We start from the raw sequence: 13,167 nt of genomic DNA, 5'->3' as shown, positions 1-13,167 counted from the left end.
ACCCATATATTTCAGATTTACATCTTGAAAATCTAGCTTTCAGTTAACGGACATTTGATTATCATTTGCAATAAGATAATTAGCAAGTCCTAAAAATTTTTTGATACAAAAATTGTGGATAATAATATAATCAACAACAAGTTTATTTTATTTTATGTTTTTGATGTAGTGTTCAGTGATTCATTGTTTGTGTTTAATACCTAGTGCTCCATTCAATACATGCCTTCCTTAATACCCAGCACCATGTCAACCCATGCTCCCACCCCCTCCCCTCTGAAACCCTCAGTTAGTTTCTCATTGTCCATAGTCCCTCATTGTTCACCTCCCCCTCTGACTCCTCCCCTCTTCATTTTTCCCTCCCTTCTCCTATGTCCTCCATGCTATACTTTATGTTCCACATATAAATAAAACCATATGATAATTGTCTTTCTCTACTTAGCATAATCCCTCCAGTTCCATCCATGTTGATACAAATGGTGGGTATTCATCATTTCTGATGGCTGAGTAATATTCCATTGTATATATGAACCACATCTTTTTTATCCATTCATCTGTTGAAGGGCAGCTTGGCTCCTTCCACAGTTTGACTATTGTGGACAAGGAGGCTATTGTGAACAGAGAGGGGCATGTGCCCCTTCTTTTCACTACATCTGTATCTTTGGGGTAAATACCTAGTAGTGCAATTGCTGGGTCCCAGGGTAGCTCTATTTTTAACTTTTTGAGGAATCTCCACACTGTTTTCCAAAGTGGCTGCACCAACTTGCATTCCTACCAACACTGTAAGAGGGTTCCTCTTTCTCCACATCTCCAAAATTTGTTGTTTCTGCCTTGTCGATTTTTGCCATTCTAACTAGTGTAAGGTGGTATCACATAGGCAAGGGAAACAAAAGTGAAAATGAATTTTGGGGACCTCATGAAGATAAAAAGCTTCTGTACAGCAAAGAAAGAAAACAGTTAACGTCAACAAAGCTAAGAGGCAACCCATGGAATGGGAGAAGTTATTTGCAAATGACAGTACAGATAAAGGGCTGGTATTCAAGATCTATAAAGAACTTCTCAAACTCAAATGCAAAAAACAAAGGATCAAGTCAAAAAATGGGTAGAAGACATGAACAGACACTTCTCCAAAGAAGACATATGAATGGCTAACAGACACATGAAAAAATGTTCAACATCATTAGCCATCAGGGAAATTCAAATCAAAGCAGACAGTTTATTTTAAAAGAGATCTCTCTATGAAATGAATCAAGAGTGTTCAGAGGTGCCTGGGTAACTCAGCCTGTTAAGCATCTGCCTTCCCCTCAGCTCATGATCTCAGTGTGTTGGAATAGAGCCCTGAGTCGGGCTCCCTTCTTGGTGGGGAATCTGCTTCTCCCTAGCCCTCTCCTTCTGCCCTTCCCCCTGCTTGTGCTCTCTTTCTCTCTCCCATACAAATAAATAAAATCTTTTTTTTTAAAGTGTTCAGAGCTATAGAGAGTGAATTGTACGTGATAAATAAAGCCGTGCTGTGCTAGGAGGGTTTGGGCTTTAAAGGAAAAATGAAAAACGATGAAACCAGAGAGGGAGACAAACCATAAGAGACTCTTAATCTCAGGAAGCAAACTGAGGATTGCTGGAGGGGAAAGGGGTGAGAGGGATGGGGTGGCTGGGGGATGGACATTGGGGAGGGTATGTGCTATGGTGAGAAAAAATTTTAAAAAAAGAAAGAATAAGGTGGTACAGATTGAATCAGAAGGTTGATATAGTGCTTGTGAAAACATCCACCATGTTAACCCCTTTTAATAATTCTAGGACTAAGTGTTTATCCAGTAAGTGAGTAACTTAATTGCAAATTCTATATGAACTTCAATGAAAACCCAACCGATATGACAATAAATACTCCCTCACTACAAGGAATATTTGCTGCCATTGTAATTTGATGAAATATGAAATATAGCTTTTCATATAATCTTTTGTTGAATTGCTGATACCCTCTTTTTTTCCTTGCCAACAGCATTTATTTCACAGTTATAAAATAACACATTATATTTCATTTCACATTTAAATACAAAGAGAGTAATTCATTTTGTTTGTTTGTTTTATTTTCAGCATAACAATATTCATTATTTTTGCACCACACTCAGTGCTCCATGCAATCCGTGCCCTCTATAATACCCACCACCTGGTACCCCGACCTCCCACCCCCCGCCCCTTCAAAACCCTCAGATTGTTTTTCAGAGTCCATATCTCTTTTTCCAAGACAAAATGTCAAAGTGATAATTGTGGCTTCCAACCAACTCCACATGAAAATTCAGGATTACGTTTCTGTATTTGATGTTTCTTCAGTGATTATAAATATCTTCACAGAAAAGATCATGGATATTTAAAAGAAACACACTTATAAAACATTATTTGAAAATAGTCAAAGTTAGTTTTATGTATAAAGTATAATTTTCAAAAGATTGGTTGGAAGAATAATCAAAGAAGAATCCTCAATCAAAGAAGCTTAAAGCTAAAAGATCACGTGTTCCAGCCTCTGATTTTGTAATTGTAATATTATTATTGTAGAAACATGATAGATCAGATGCCTTTGCCTTTCCAGATTTTCTTTCTACCTGCCCCGTAACCTCTCTCTACTTGCCCTTCTTTGTGGTGGTTGAACTATAAGGACTGCAGAAACAGACTCTCTTGTCCTCTGACTTCGGCTTCCTGATCAATGGGGATTCCCTAAGAGATATCAAAGAAAAGGAGTATTTTCAGGCAGCCCTAGGTGGGTGCTTACTTAATGAAAAGTTGTAATTCTTATCAGGCAAGCCCTTCCTTCCAGATTTTTCTAATCTCTCCCTCTCCTTGTACTTTCAGGCCTAAGTATAGTAAGATCCATTGCTACACCTGGGTACTGCCCTCCCTTTTGGGGTATGACAGGTAGTAGTTCTCAACTTTTTCACTTGCATTGGAATCACCTGGGGGGCTTCTTAAATCATAGGTTACCCCCACAGCAGTGTCTAATTTAATAGGTCTAAGGTGGCTGCATTTCTAATGAACTCCCAGATGATGCTTCAGTGGCCAACTTAGGGAACCACATGACCCAGTAGCCCTGTACCTTGACCACCTTTTATTTATTTTTATTTTATTTTTTCAGTGTTACAAGATTCATTGTTTATGGACTACACCCAGTGCCGCATGCAATATATGCCATCCTTTACACCCACCACCAGGCTCACCCATCCCCCCACACCCCCCAAAACCCTCAGTTTGTTTCTGAGAGTCCAAGTTCTCTCATGCTTCATCTCCCCATCCTATTTCCCCCAATTCACTTTTCCTTTCCTTCTCCTAATGTCCTCCATGTTATTCCTTATGTTCCACAAGTAAGTGAAACCATATGATAATTGACTTTCTCTGCTTAACTTACTTCACTCAGCTTAATCTCCTCCAGTCCCGTCCATGTTGATACAAAAGTTGGGTGTTCATCCTTTCTGATAGCTGAGTAATAGTCCATTGTATATATGGACCATGTCTTCTTTACCCATTCGTCTGTTGAAGGGCAACTTGGTTCTTTCCACAGTTTGGCAGATTGTGGCCATTGCAGCTATGAACACTGGGGTACATATGGCCCTTCTTTGGACCACCTTTTAAATAAAGTATCCTAATTTGAGTTTGCTCTTTCTCACTTCTGGAGACTTGACTAATATAAATGACTATAAAAAATTAGTTAAAAATAGAGTTTGTTTTATGGTTAAACATGATTAGCAGGTGATTGTTTGAAAAAGATGTGAGATATATATACACAATGAAATATTACTCAGCCATCAAAAAGAATGAAATCTTGCCATTTGCAATGATGTGGATGAACTAGAGAGTATTATGCTAAGCAAAATAATTCAGAGAAAGACAAATACCATATGATTTCACTCATATGTGGAATTTAAGAAATAAAACAATGAACATAAGGGGAGGGAAGGAAAAATAAAATAAGAAGAAAACAGAGAGGGAGGCAAACCATAAGAGACTATTAATTATAGTAAACAAACTGAGGATTGCTGTAGGGAGGTGGGTGGTGGGATGGGGTAACTGGGTGATGGGCATTAAGGAAGGCCCTTGAAGTAATGAGCACTGGGTGTTTTATGCAACTGATGACTCACTGAATTCTACCTCTAAAACTAATAATACACTATATGTTAATTAAATTGAATTTAAAATGTAAAAATCTTTAAATCAATAGAGAGAAAGCTGTAGGGATTTAGGAAACCATTTTGTTCCATCATTAAATTTCAGAGTCTAAAGAATACAAAGAAAGGTCCGGTGATTTCCTTGAGAGAATGTAGCCAGTTGGTATCTTGCCTTTCATGGAAGTCTGTCCAGGATAGTATGCTGCCTCTGGTCATACAGCTCCTACCCCTCCAACCCCACTTCCCTTGCCATCCTGTCACCCCTATCCCCTGGATTGTGTCATTGCCTTTTGTATTCTCATTAACTCTGCCTTTAGGTTTGGGCACCAGAGCTACCTGTGATATTTCAAGTAAGTAGGCTCATAGCTTGGGGCAAGCGAGGATTCAGACCTTCAGCTCACTGTTCAGTATAATGCTCAGTAGAACCAAATGTGTCATTGACCTTTTGTGTTCATGAGAGATTAAGAGTCAATGGCAGGGCTCTTCTTAGACTGATGTCTATTATCTTCCAAGTCATCTTGCCCTTGGCTCACACAGAACCTCTTACCTACAGAACCTCTTACCTACAATCCAAAGAGCTTTTCCTAGTTACTCTTTATTGCTTGGTGTTTCAAGTTGTTATCTGAGAACCCTACACTTTATACTCTGGCTAGGCAGTTGTTTTACTCAGCCTCTATAGTTCTTCCCTGTTTTGCTTGGACGTTTCTAAATGGATGCCCTAGGCCCTGTCTGCCCAGCCCCACCCACCCTCTCCCAGTGTTGTCACAGTGTTCTCTGTCCACAGAAGTTGGACCAGGTGTCAGTATAAGACACAAGTTTCTGCCTCAAGATTTTTGACTCTGGGAAACTGGACTTCTCCTGGAGGCTAAGGCTATAAGACTGGAAACCTGGGAGCTTCAAACAACCAAATTTTCAGCAGAGAAAGGCCAACAGCAGCCAAGTGAGAAGACAGGCAGCTTGCACCTGCAGTGGGAGATGGGAGATGGTTCACCTACACTACTCCCCAGTCCCAGGTGTTCCTGAGGCTTAGGGACATTCCTGGCTGTTCTGTCCCTTGGTTGCTAAGCTCCTAAAACCTCTCCATTTTTGCTGAAACTGGGTCGAGTTTGGATTTCTTTTATGAAATCAGACGTTCTAACCAATAAAATACCACTAATAGTCATTTTTGTTTATGTGTTTATTTTTTGTTATAATACTCTGCATTTATTGAGCACGTTCTATGGACCATTTGAGAACCATTTGCAACCGAACTCTGCATTTATTGAGTACATTCTGTGGACCATTTGAGAACTGAGACCATCTGAGAACCACTCCTCAAAAGATTTTCAAGCCTTGTTTGTACTCAGAATTCAGCATCTTAGAGTTGTTCATCTTACCATTGTCTCACAGCACGTTCTTTACCCCTCTGAATATTTGCTCTTATGGTTGCCTCTGATTCTACTGCTTATTTCTCACTGTAGAACTCTGCCCAGCAAAGTTCTGCTCTTCCTTCAAAGCCAACTTTGATGTCTTCCCTGCTCCAGGCAGAATGAATCACTCCCTTTCTTCTTGCTCTCCAATTCACATTAAATTATGGTTAATTGCTTACATGTCTAACTCCAATACTATGTTGAGAGCACCATGCAGGCATGGATTGTGTGTCCTTGATTTGTCTTTACTCCTGTTCTGAACACAATACCTGCCTAGAATGGGTGCTTAATAACTACTTGTTGAGGTAAATCGATTTGGGGAACATGCAGAACCTAACCAGTGCAAATGAAGAAATTATATTCTTGTCCCTGGAAAATATGAAGAATGGCACCAAGATGGCCCCACTCCTAGGGCTGGCTCAGGTGAATAGTTGTCTTTACAAGGGGCGGGGAGATGATCTGGTGTGACTAATGAGAGGCTTCCAACCTATCACTTCTAATTCAGTTTACTCTCAATACCTATTAAAGTCTGAACACTGTTCACTAACTGAATTTGCAATGCCCAGGCACTCACTGTGGCATAGAAAATAGAAAATAGACATGATTTATTTATGATCCTTGACTGCAACCCAGGTGACGTTCTGAATATTATTTTTGTCAGACGTGGCTTTATAGTAATTGAAGGGTACAAGACCATGTAGCATGGGACACTGTTTTTGTTTTCCAGGATTGGAGATGACTATTTCATGGCCCAAGCTCTGAATATGGCCTCTGGGCTTGGCTCTGAAGTTTAAAGATTGCCCTTTTTAGGACAATGATTTTAAATGTATCCAGTGGCTCGCCTACTCTCAGATCTCTTCCATAAATCAACCAGTGTGAGGCAAATGGCTGCAGGAAATGGGTGTTGAGCCTTACTGCATATGGACCAGGTGGTACAGAAGCCAGTGAAAATGAGGAAACAAGAGAAATCACTGTTTGGCTTACAAATCCAACACTCTCAGCTGCACGTGATTTACCAACTTCTTAGTAACTATGGCCCATATTTTATCTCAATTCTTGCTCAACTAACTTCCCACCCTATTTTTGGATTTCCTCCTTTCCACTTATAATTATTAAATGATCACAAAATGAAACCTGATATTCACATAAGAAAACAGGAGGAGGCACAACTCGTGTAAAATAAATTATGAAAAATACTTGAAAGATAAAAATGACTCTTGGGCGCCTGGGTGGCTCAGTGGGTTAAGCCGCTGCCTTCGGCTCAGGTCATGATCTCAGGGTCCTGGGATCGAGTCCCGCATCAGGCTCTCTGCTCAGCAGGGAGCCTGCTTCCTCCTCTCTCTCTCTCTGCCTGCCTCTCTGCCTACTTGTGATCTCTCTCTGTCAAATAAATGAAAATCTTTATAAAAAAAATGACTCTTGAAGTATCTGTACATTAGCCCCTGTGGAAGAGCATAAATAAATGAGCATTCACTGAGCTTTAGACATTCTTCTCGTTGAATTAGAAATATTTAATTAGAAACACAGTTGCGAAGCACAGTTGTGAGCACAGTAAACATCTTGGATACGTAAAATAAGAAGCTTATGTATTTTTGACACTTTTAAAAAAAGATTTTATATATTTATTTGACACAGAGAGAGAGATCACAAGTAGGCAGAGAGACAAGCAGAGGGAGAGGGGGAAACAGGGTCCCTGAGCAGAGAGCCTGATGTGGGGCTCGACCCCAGGACCCTGAGATCATGACCTGAGCCAAAGGCAGAGGCTTAACCCACTGAGCCACTCAGGTGCCCCTATTTTTGACACTTTTATGGCAACAGTATTATAATAACATTAATTTGAGCATAATAATCAATATGTAATTCTTCTGTTGCTTATTTGAGTAGCCATACATTTTTTATTCTTTTGAATCCAAGATTAGATAATACATCTCAATAAGGCCAACTTGAAGACATTTAATAATAGATGGTATGACTAACTATTTTTATGAACCTCTTTTTGTTTTCCCAAGACTGAGAAAAAAAGAAAAGAAAACAAGATACCCTTTGTCATAGATAGGGAGGACCAGACAGAAGAACTAGCACTCACAGCCAAGTTACTCCGCTGTTTGCTAGGTGCTTGTTGGAGATCATGGTTCAGGAATTCAGGCTTTCTTTTTCTGAATGTCCCTGCTTCTTGAGGTTCCGATTTGAATACTTCAAGTGATGACTCACATAGTACGTGACATGATTATTCAAAATCAAACTAAAACAAAGATGCCATTGCTATTTCAAGATTTTGCTCTTCATTTTCTGGCTTCTACCATCTCTCAAGCACCACACCAAGAAAGAACCTTCATGACCAGTGAGGAGGACGGCCTCTGTTCCTCCCCTTATATCCATGGAAATAGAGGAACTCTTAACTTTCAAGGAAAAATAAATGTACTCTGTGAACAAACATAGGCAGCTAAGGAGACACAATGGCTGAATGTAATGTGGTGTCCCGAGTGGGGTCCCAGAACAGGAAAAGGCCATTAGTGACAAAGCTAGAGAAATCCAAATGAGGTTTGGAGTGTGATAAAGAGTAATCGCCAATGTTAATCTCCTCATTTTGACAAATGCACGAGGGGGGTGGATGCAAGATGTTACCATTAGAGGAAACTAGCTAAAGAGCATATGGGAACTCCCGGAACTATCTTTTCAATTTTTCTGTAAATGTAAAATTATTTCAAAATTAAAAGTTTACTGAGAGAGAGAGAGAGAACAAAGCCAAGCAGCCTCTGCAGGTGGAGGGAGTAAAAGGGTTCACACAGGAGAAAGTGAAGCATTGGGGCAGTGAGTGAAGACTATCGTCAAATGAGCTCAGACAGTAAACGTTCAAAGAAAGTATAGGTGCATGTGATTTAACAGTAAAGACTGCATGAACCAATCAGGATTTGATCATAGTGTTTAAAGATTTGGGTAGATTCAGAATGTTCCAGGTGGAGGCACAACCCAGTTAAAGACTTAAGAGTTGTCAGTAGTGAGAGGAAGGTATCAGAACACAGCCAGAACCAGCCTAGTTGGAATGGAGTGCTCAGGTCTGAGCAAGGCCAGCTGTGTCATTAGGAGGCCCAGTGCAAAGTGAAAATGCAGAGCCCCTTTTTCAAAAAGCAGAAAATGGCTTTTTCCTTTCTTATGCTCTTTCTCTTTCTCCTTCTCTGTCTCGCTCTCCACTTAACCAAGGTATTTTTTATTTGCTATTTAAAATCTGTTCCCTTGGACACAGGATACTTGCTGTGTGAGAGCAAGCCCCCACAGACACTGGGGGTCTCACTCTGAGATCCCAAAACTCCCCCCACCTATACCCAGGTCCCTGTAGGATTGCTAAGCAAAGACATGGGAGTGGTTGCTGAAAACCCACCCCAGGAGGTGGGGAGGCAACTGGAGGCAAAACCACACCTGAGCTGAGGCTCTGAGACTAAGCCCCCTGTGTGTGCTCCATTACCCCATTGGAAATTACTTACAAAAAACAAGTTAAAAGATAAAAGAAATCTACACATTCAATGCAATCCCTATCAAAATACCATCAACATTTTTCACAAAGCTGCAATAAGTAATCCTAAAATTTGTATGGAACCAGAAAAGACCCCGAATAACCAGGGGAATGTTGAAAAAGAAAGCCAAAACAGGGGGCATCGCAATGTATTGATACAGATTTCAAGCTGTATTGAAAAGCTGTAATCATCAGGACAGCATGTCCAGGTACTGGCCCAAAAACAGACACATAGATCAATGGAACAGAATAGAGACTCCGGGGCTCCTGGGTGGCTCAGTGGGTTGAGCTTCTGCCTTCAGCTCAGGTCATGATCTCAGGGTCCTGGGATCAAGCCCCTCATTGGGCTCTCTGCTCAGCGGGGAGCCTGCTTCCCTTTCCCCCTCTGCCTGCCTCTCTGCCTATTTGTGATCTCTCGCTCTATGTCAAATCAATAAATAAAATCTTAAAAAAAAAATAGAGACCCCAGAAAGGGACCTTCAACATTATGGTCAACTAATCTTCAACAAAGCAAGAAAGAATATCCAATTGAAAAAAAAAACCAGTCTCTTCAATAAATGGTGCCGGGAAAATTGGACAGCCATGTGCAGAAGAATGAAATTGGACCATTCTCTTACAACCATACAAAAAGATAAAATCAAAATAGACGAAAGACTTAAATGTGAGACAGGAACCCATTAAAATCCTAAAGAAGAACACAGCCAGTAACCTCTTTGACCTCGGCCACAGCAACTTCTTGCAAGACATGTCTCTAAAGGCCAGGGAAACAAAAGCAAAAATGAACTTTTGGAACTTCATCAAGATAAAAAAAAACTTCTGCACAGAAAAGGAAACAGTCAACAAAACTAAAAGGCAACTTATGGAATAGGAGAAGATATTTGCAAATGACATATCAGATAAAGGGCTGATTTCAAGATCTGTAAAGAACTTTTCAAATTGAACACCCAAAAAACAAATAATCTGACCAAGTAATGGGCAGAAGACATGAACAGACACTTCTCCAAAGAAGACATACAAATGGCCAAAAGACATAGGAAAAAAAATCCTCCACATAACTTGTCATCAGGGAAATACAAATCAAAACCACAATGAGAGAGCACCAGTTAGAATGACTAAAATTAATAAGACAAGGAACAACAAATGCTGGAAAGGCTATGGAGAAGGGGGAACACTTTTACACTGTTGGTGGGAATGCTAGCTGGTGCAACCACTCTGGAAAACAGTATGGAGGTCCCTCAAGAAGTTAAAAATAGAGCTACCCTATGATCCAGCAATTACACTACTGGGTATTAGCCCCAAAGATATAGATGTAGTGAAAGAAGGGCCACATGTACCCCGATGTTCCTAGCAGCAATGTCGACAACAGCCAAACTGTGGAAGGAGACAAGATGTCCTTCAACAGATGAGCGGATACAGAAAATGTGGTTCATATATACTGTGGAATATTACTCAGCCATCAAGAAAGGATGAACACCCACCATTTGCATCAACATGGATGGAACTGGAGGGTACTATGCTAAGTGAAATAAGTCAATCAGAGAAAGACAATTTTCATATGGTTTCACTCATATGTGGAATATAAGAAATAGCTCAGAGGATCATAGGGGAAGGTAGGGAAAATTGAATGGGAAGAAATAGGAGAGGGAGATAAACCATTAGAGACTCTTGATGCTAGGAAACAAACTGAGGGTTGCAGAAAAGGAGGTGGTGTGGGATAGGGTAACTGGGTGTTGGGCATTAAGGAGGGCATGTGATGTGAGGAGCACTGGGTGTTATATGCAACTAATGAATCATCGAACACTACATCCAACACTAATGAGGTACTAAATAGGTTGGCTGATTGAATTAAATTTAAAAAAAGAAAGATAAAAGAACCTCCACATGGCAACTATACACAGTTGTGGGGGAGGTGTGTGAGGTCCTTCTGAGCCCTGAGTGACTGCATGGTCCAAAGACCCATGAAGCTGACCCACCCTGGGCGGGGATGCATGGAAGACTAATCAGAATTAGGAGGGGCTGGGCCTATGGAGGATCCTGAAGGCTGGGTTTTCCTCTGGGAGTGGATAGAGGCCAGAGTTGATTGAGAAGACACAAACTAATTGGATTTTTCTGACCAATTCAATGGAAACGTGTAGAGTGGACTTCATAAGAAACACCATGGGCAGTTTCATGGGTTAAGAATTTAACAGTCAATCTTAGGAGGAAAAGGGAAAAAGCACCTGTGACAGAACCGTTTCCTTCCCTTGAGGTTAACTATTTGACTGCATTAGCAGTTCTAACTCAGAGCAGATGTATCCACCCAAACCATTTACCATTTTGTCAAATTTGTTTTTGGTTGACAGATTTATCTAAAAGGACCCTTTATCTTGGGGACACAAACCTTGCCAGTATAGAATTTTCTTTTTAAGAGCCCCTCTTATAAAATTACAATTGAGCTCAATGAATGTCCCTGATATGGAGACTGTGACTCCTGCTGCCATGTGTTTTACTGCCGAGGGATTTAAAATCTGCTTCTGGTTTGGGGGCACCTGGGTGGCTCAGTCGGTGAAGCCTCACTGCTTTTGGCTCAGGTCATGATCCCAGGGTCCTGAGATTGGTCTCCCTGCTCAGTGGGAACTCTGCTTATCCTTCCCCCTTGTCCCTCATCCTTGTTTGTTCTCTCTCACTTTAAAAAAAAAAAAAAAAAAAATTTTTTTTTCTTAAATCTGTTTCCAGTTTTTCTTCTGGGAAGTCCTCAAACTGTATGAACTCTTTCTTCCCAGGTACCTCCAGATCATCAGTAACTCGATGTAAACCAGGAGCCAACTGCCCCAGTTCCCACAGTGGCATCAGCAGACAACTGTCCCCTCTTTCTGTCACTGAAGATTCTTCTGCTCCTATTCTTGAACTTCAGAGTCGAGGATCCTCTGGAGTGTGTGGACACAGAGTTGAAAGGCCAAACAGATCAGGTACCCTGGTGACCTCCTCCTAAATAACAGTACATCTAGGTAACCTTCTAACCAGCCATGAAAGATGGTACCATTGGCCCAGAACACAGAGACATTACATGGACTCTCAGGGGTGGGAGTGGGAAGGTTTATCAAGTGGAAGAAGGAAGAAGGGAAATGGATAGATAGGATCTATTAGTGGTGTACAGTATAGCAGAGAAACTGGACACCAGAGACAGTTGTTGAAGGGCTTAACACATGATTAAACAGTGACATTCAATTAAGTTTATAAGGTGACTAGTTTTCTCATCTTGAAGATGTCAAACCCCTGCATCTTTGATCTCAACCCTGGGATGCAGTAATAGCGCTCTCCCTCTCTGAGATTAAAAACACCAGAAAAAATCACAGACTCTGTTTTTGTGCTTGTTACAACTGGCAGTCCTTGGAATCCTTCTAGTTTTCCCAGTTTTATATCTTCTTCAGGACACTGCACTGCCTCCCTGATCATCATTTACTGGTCAATCAAGACCTCTAGCCTTTCCTCACATCTGCTTGACCACACCCACCAACTCCCAAGTTACTCAGATTATTAGAATTGCTAGATAAATCTGATAGCAGATCCAGGGATTTCCTGGCAAATTTATCATTTTCCAATGTAGCTTAGTCCACTGGGCTGCTGCCCATTCTGTCCTGCTTGGCAGTGGACATCTCATTGCCTTCCACAGAGAAGGTGCTCAAGTTCCCAGTTCACTCACTTCCTCTTGTCACGTGACTGCCCTTCCACTTCTGAAAAGAGTGAAAACAATCAACAATCCTATGCCAACAGATGCTTTCCTCTGTGCCACGATGTCTCTGTTCTTTTGTTTGCCAATTACCATATTTTGGGGCCACCGTTAACATGCGTGTTTCTACCTTTCCAATGTCAACTCCTTTCGCTACATCCTTGGTCACCTCCTTTCCATCTCTGCCACCTGCATTTTCAGTGTCCTTCCACTCATTCCTTCGGTTTGTTCAATAACATATTAAATATCTTGCCTTCTTAAAAACAATAACAAAACAGCAAAAACAACAAAAGACTCCATCCAAAATAAATGGGTAGTTGAAAATAAAACAGAACTTTGAGAAAAGAATGGAATTCAGGGTGCTTAGTATGGATGGGGAATAGTCAACAA

At 40.9% G+C, this 13,167-nt stretch overlaps 1 protein-coding gene across 1 annotated transcript in view; it reads left to right on the top strand.

The window, feature by feature from the left end:
* SLC35F4 (solute carrier family 35 member F4) overlaps positions 1-13,167 on the top strand; it is a 231,207-nt gene that overhangs the window by 192,544 nt on the left and 25,496 nt on the right. Inside the window, exon 2 of the mRNA XM_004738844.2 lies at positions 11,831-12,016. Coding sequence (XP_004738901.1) covers positions 11,831-12,016 — 186 coding nt within the window. The remainder of the gene's footprint in view (positions 1-11,830; positions 12,017-13,167) is intronic.

Source organism: Mustela putorius, unplaced genomic scaffold, assembly GCF_011764305.1.
Source record: "Mustela putorius furo isolate JIRA1106 unplaced genomic scaffold, ASM1176430v1.1 tig00000129_pilon_pilon_pilon, whole genome shotgun sequence".
NCBI classification, from domain to species: domain Eukaryota; kingdom Metazoa; phylum Chordata; class Mammalia; order Carnivora; family Mustelidae; genus Mustela; species Mustela putorius.
The sequence above is the reverse complement of the archived record's forward strand: the minus strand, read 5'-3'. Positions and strand labels throughout refer to the sequence as shown.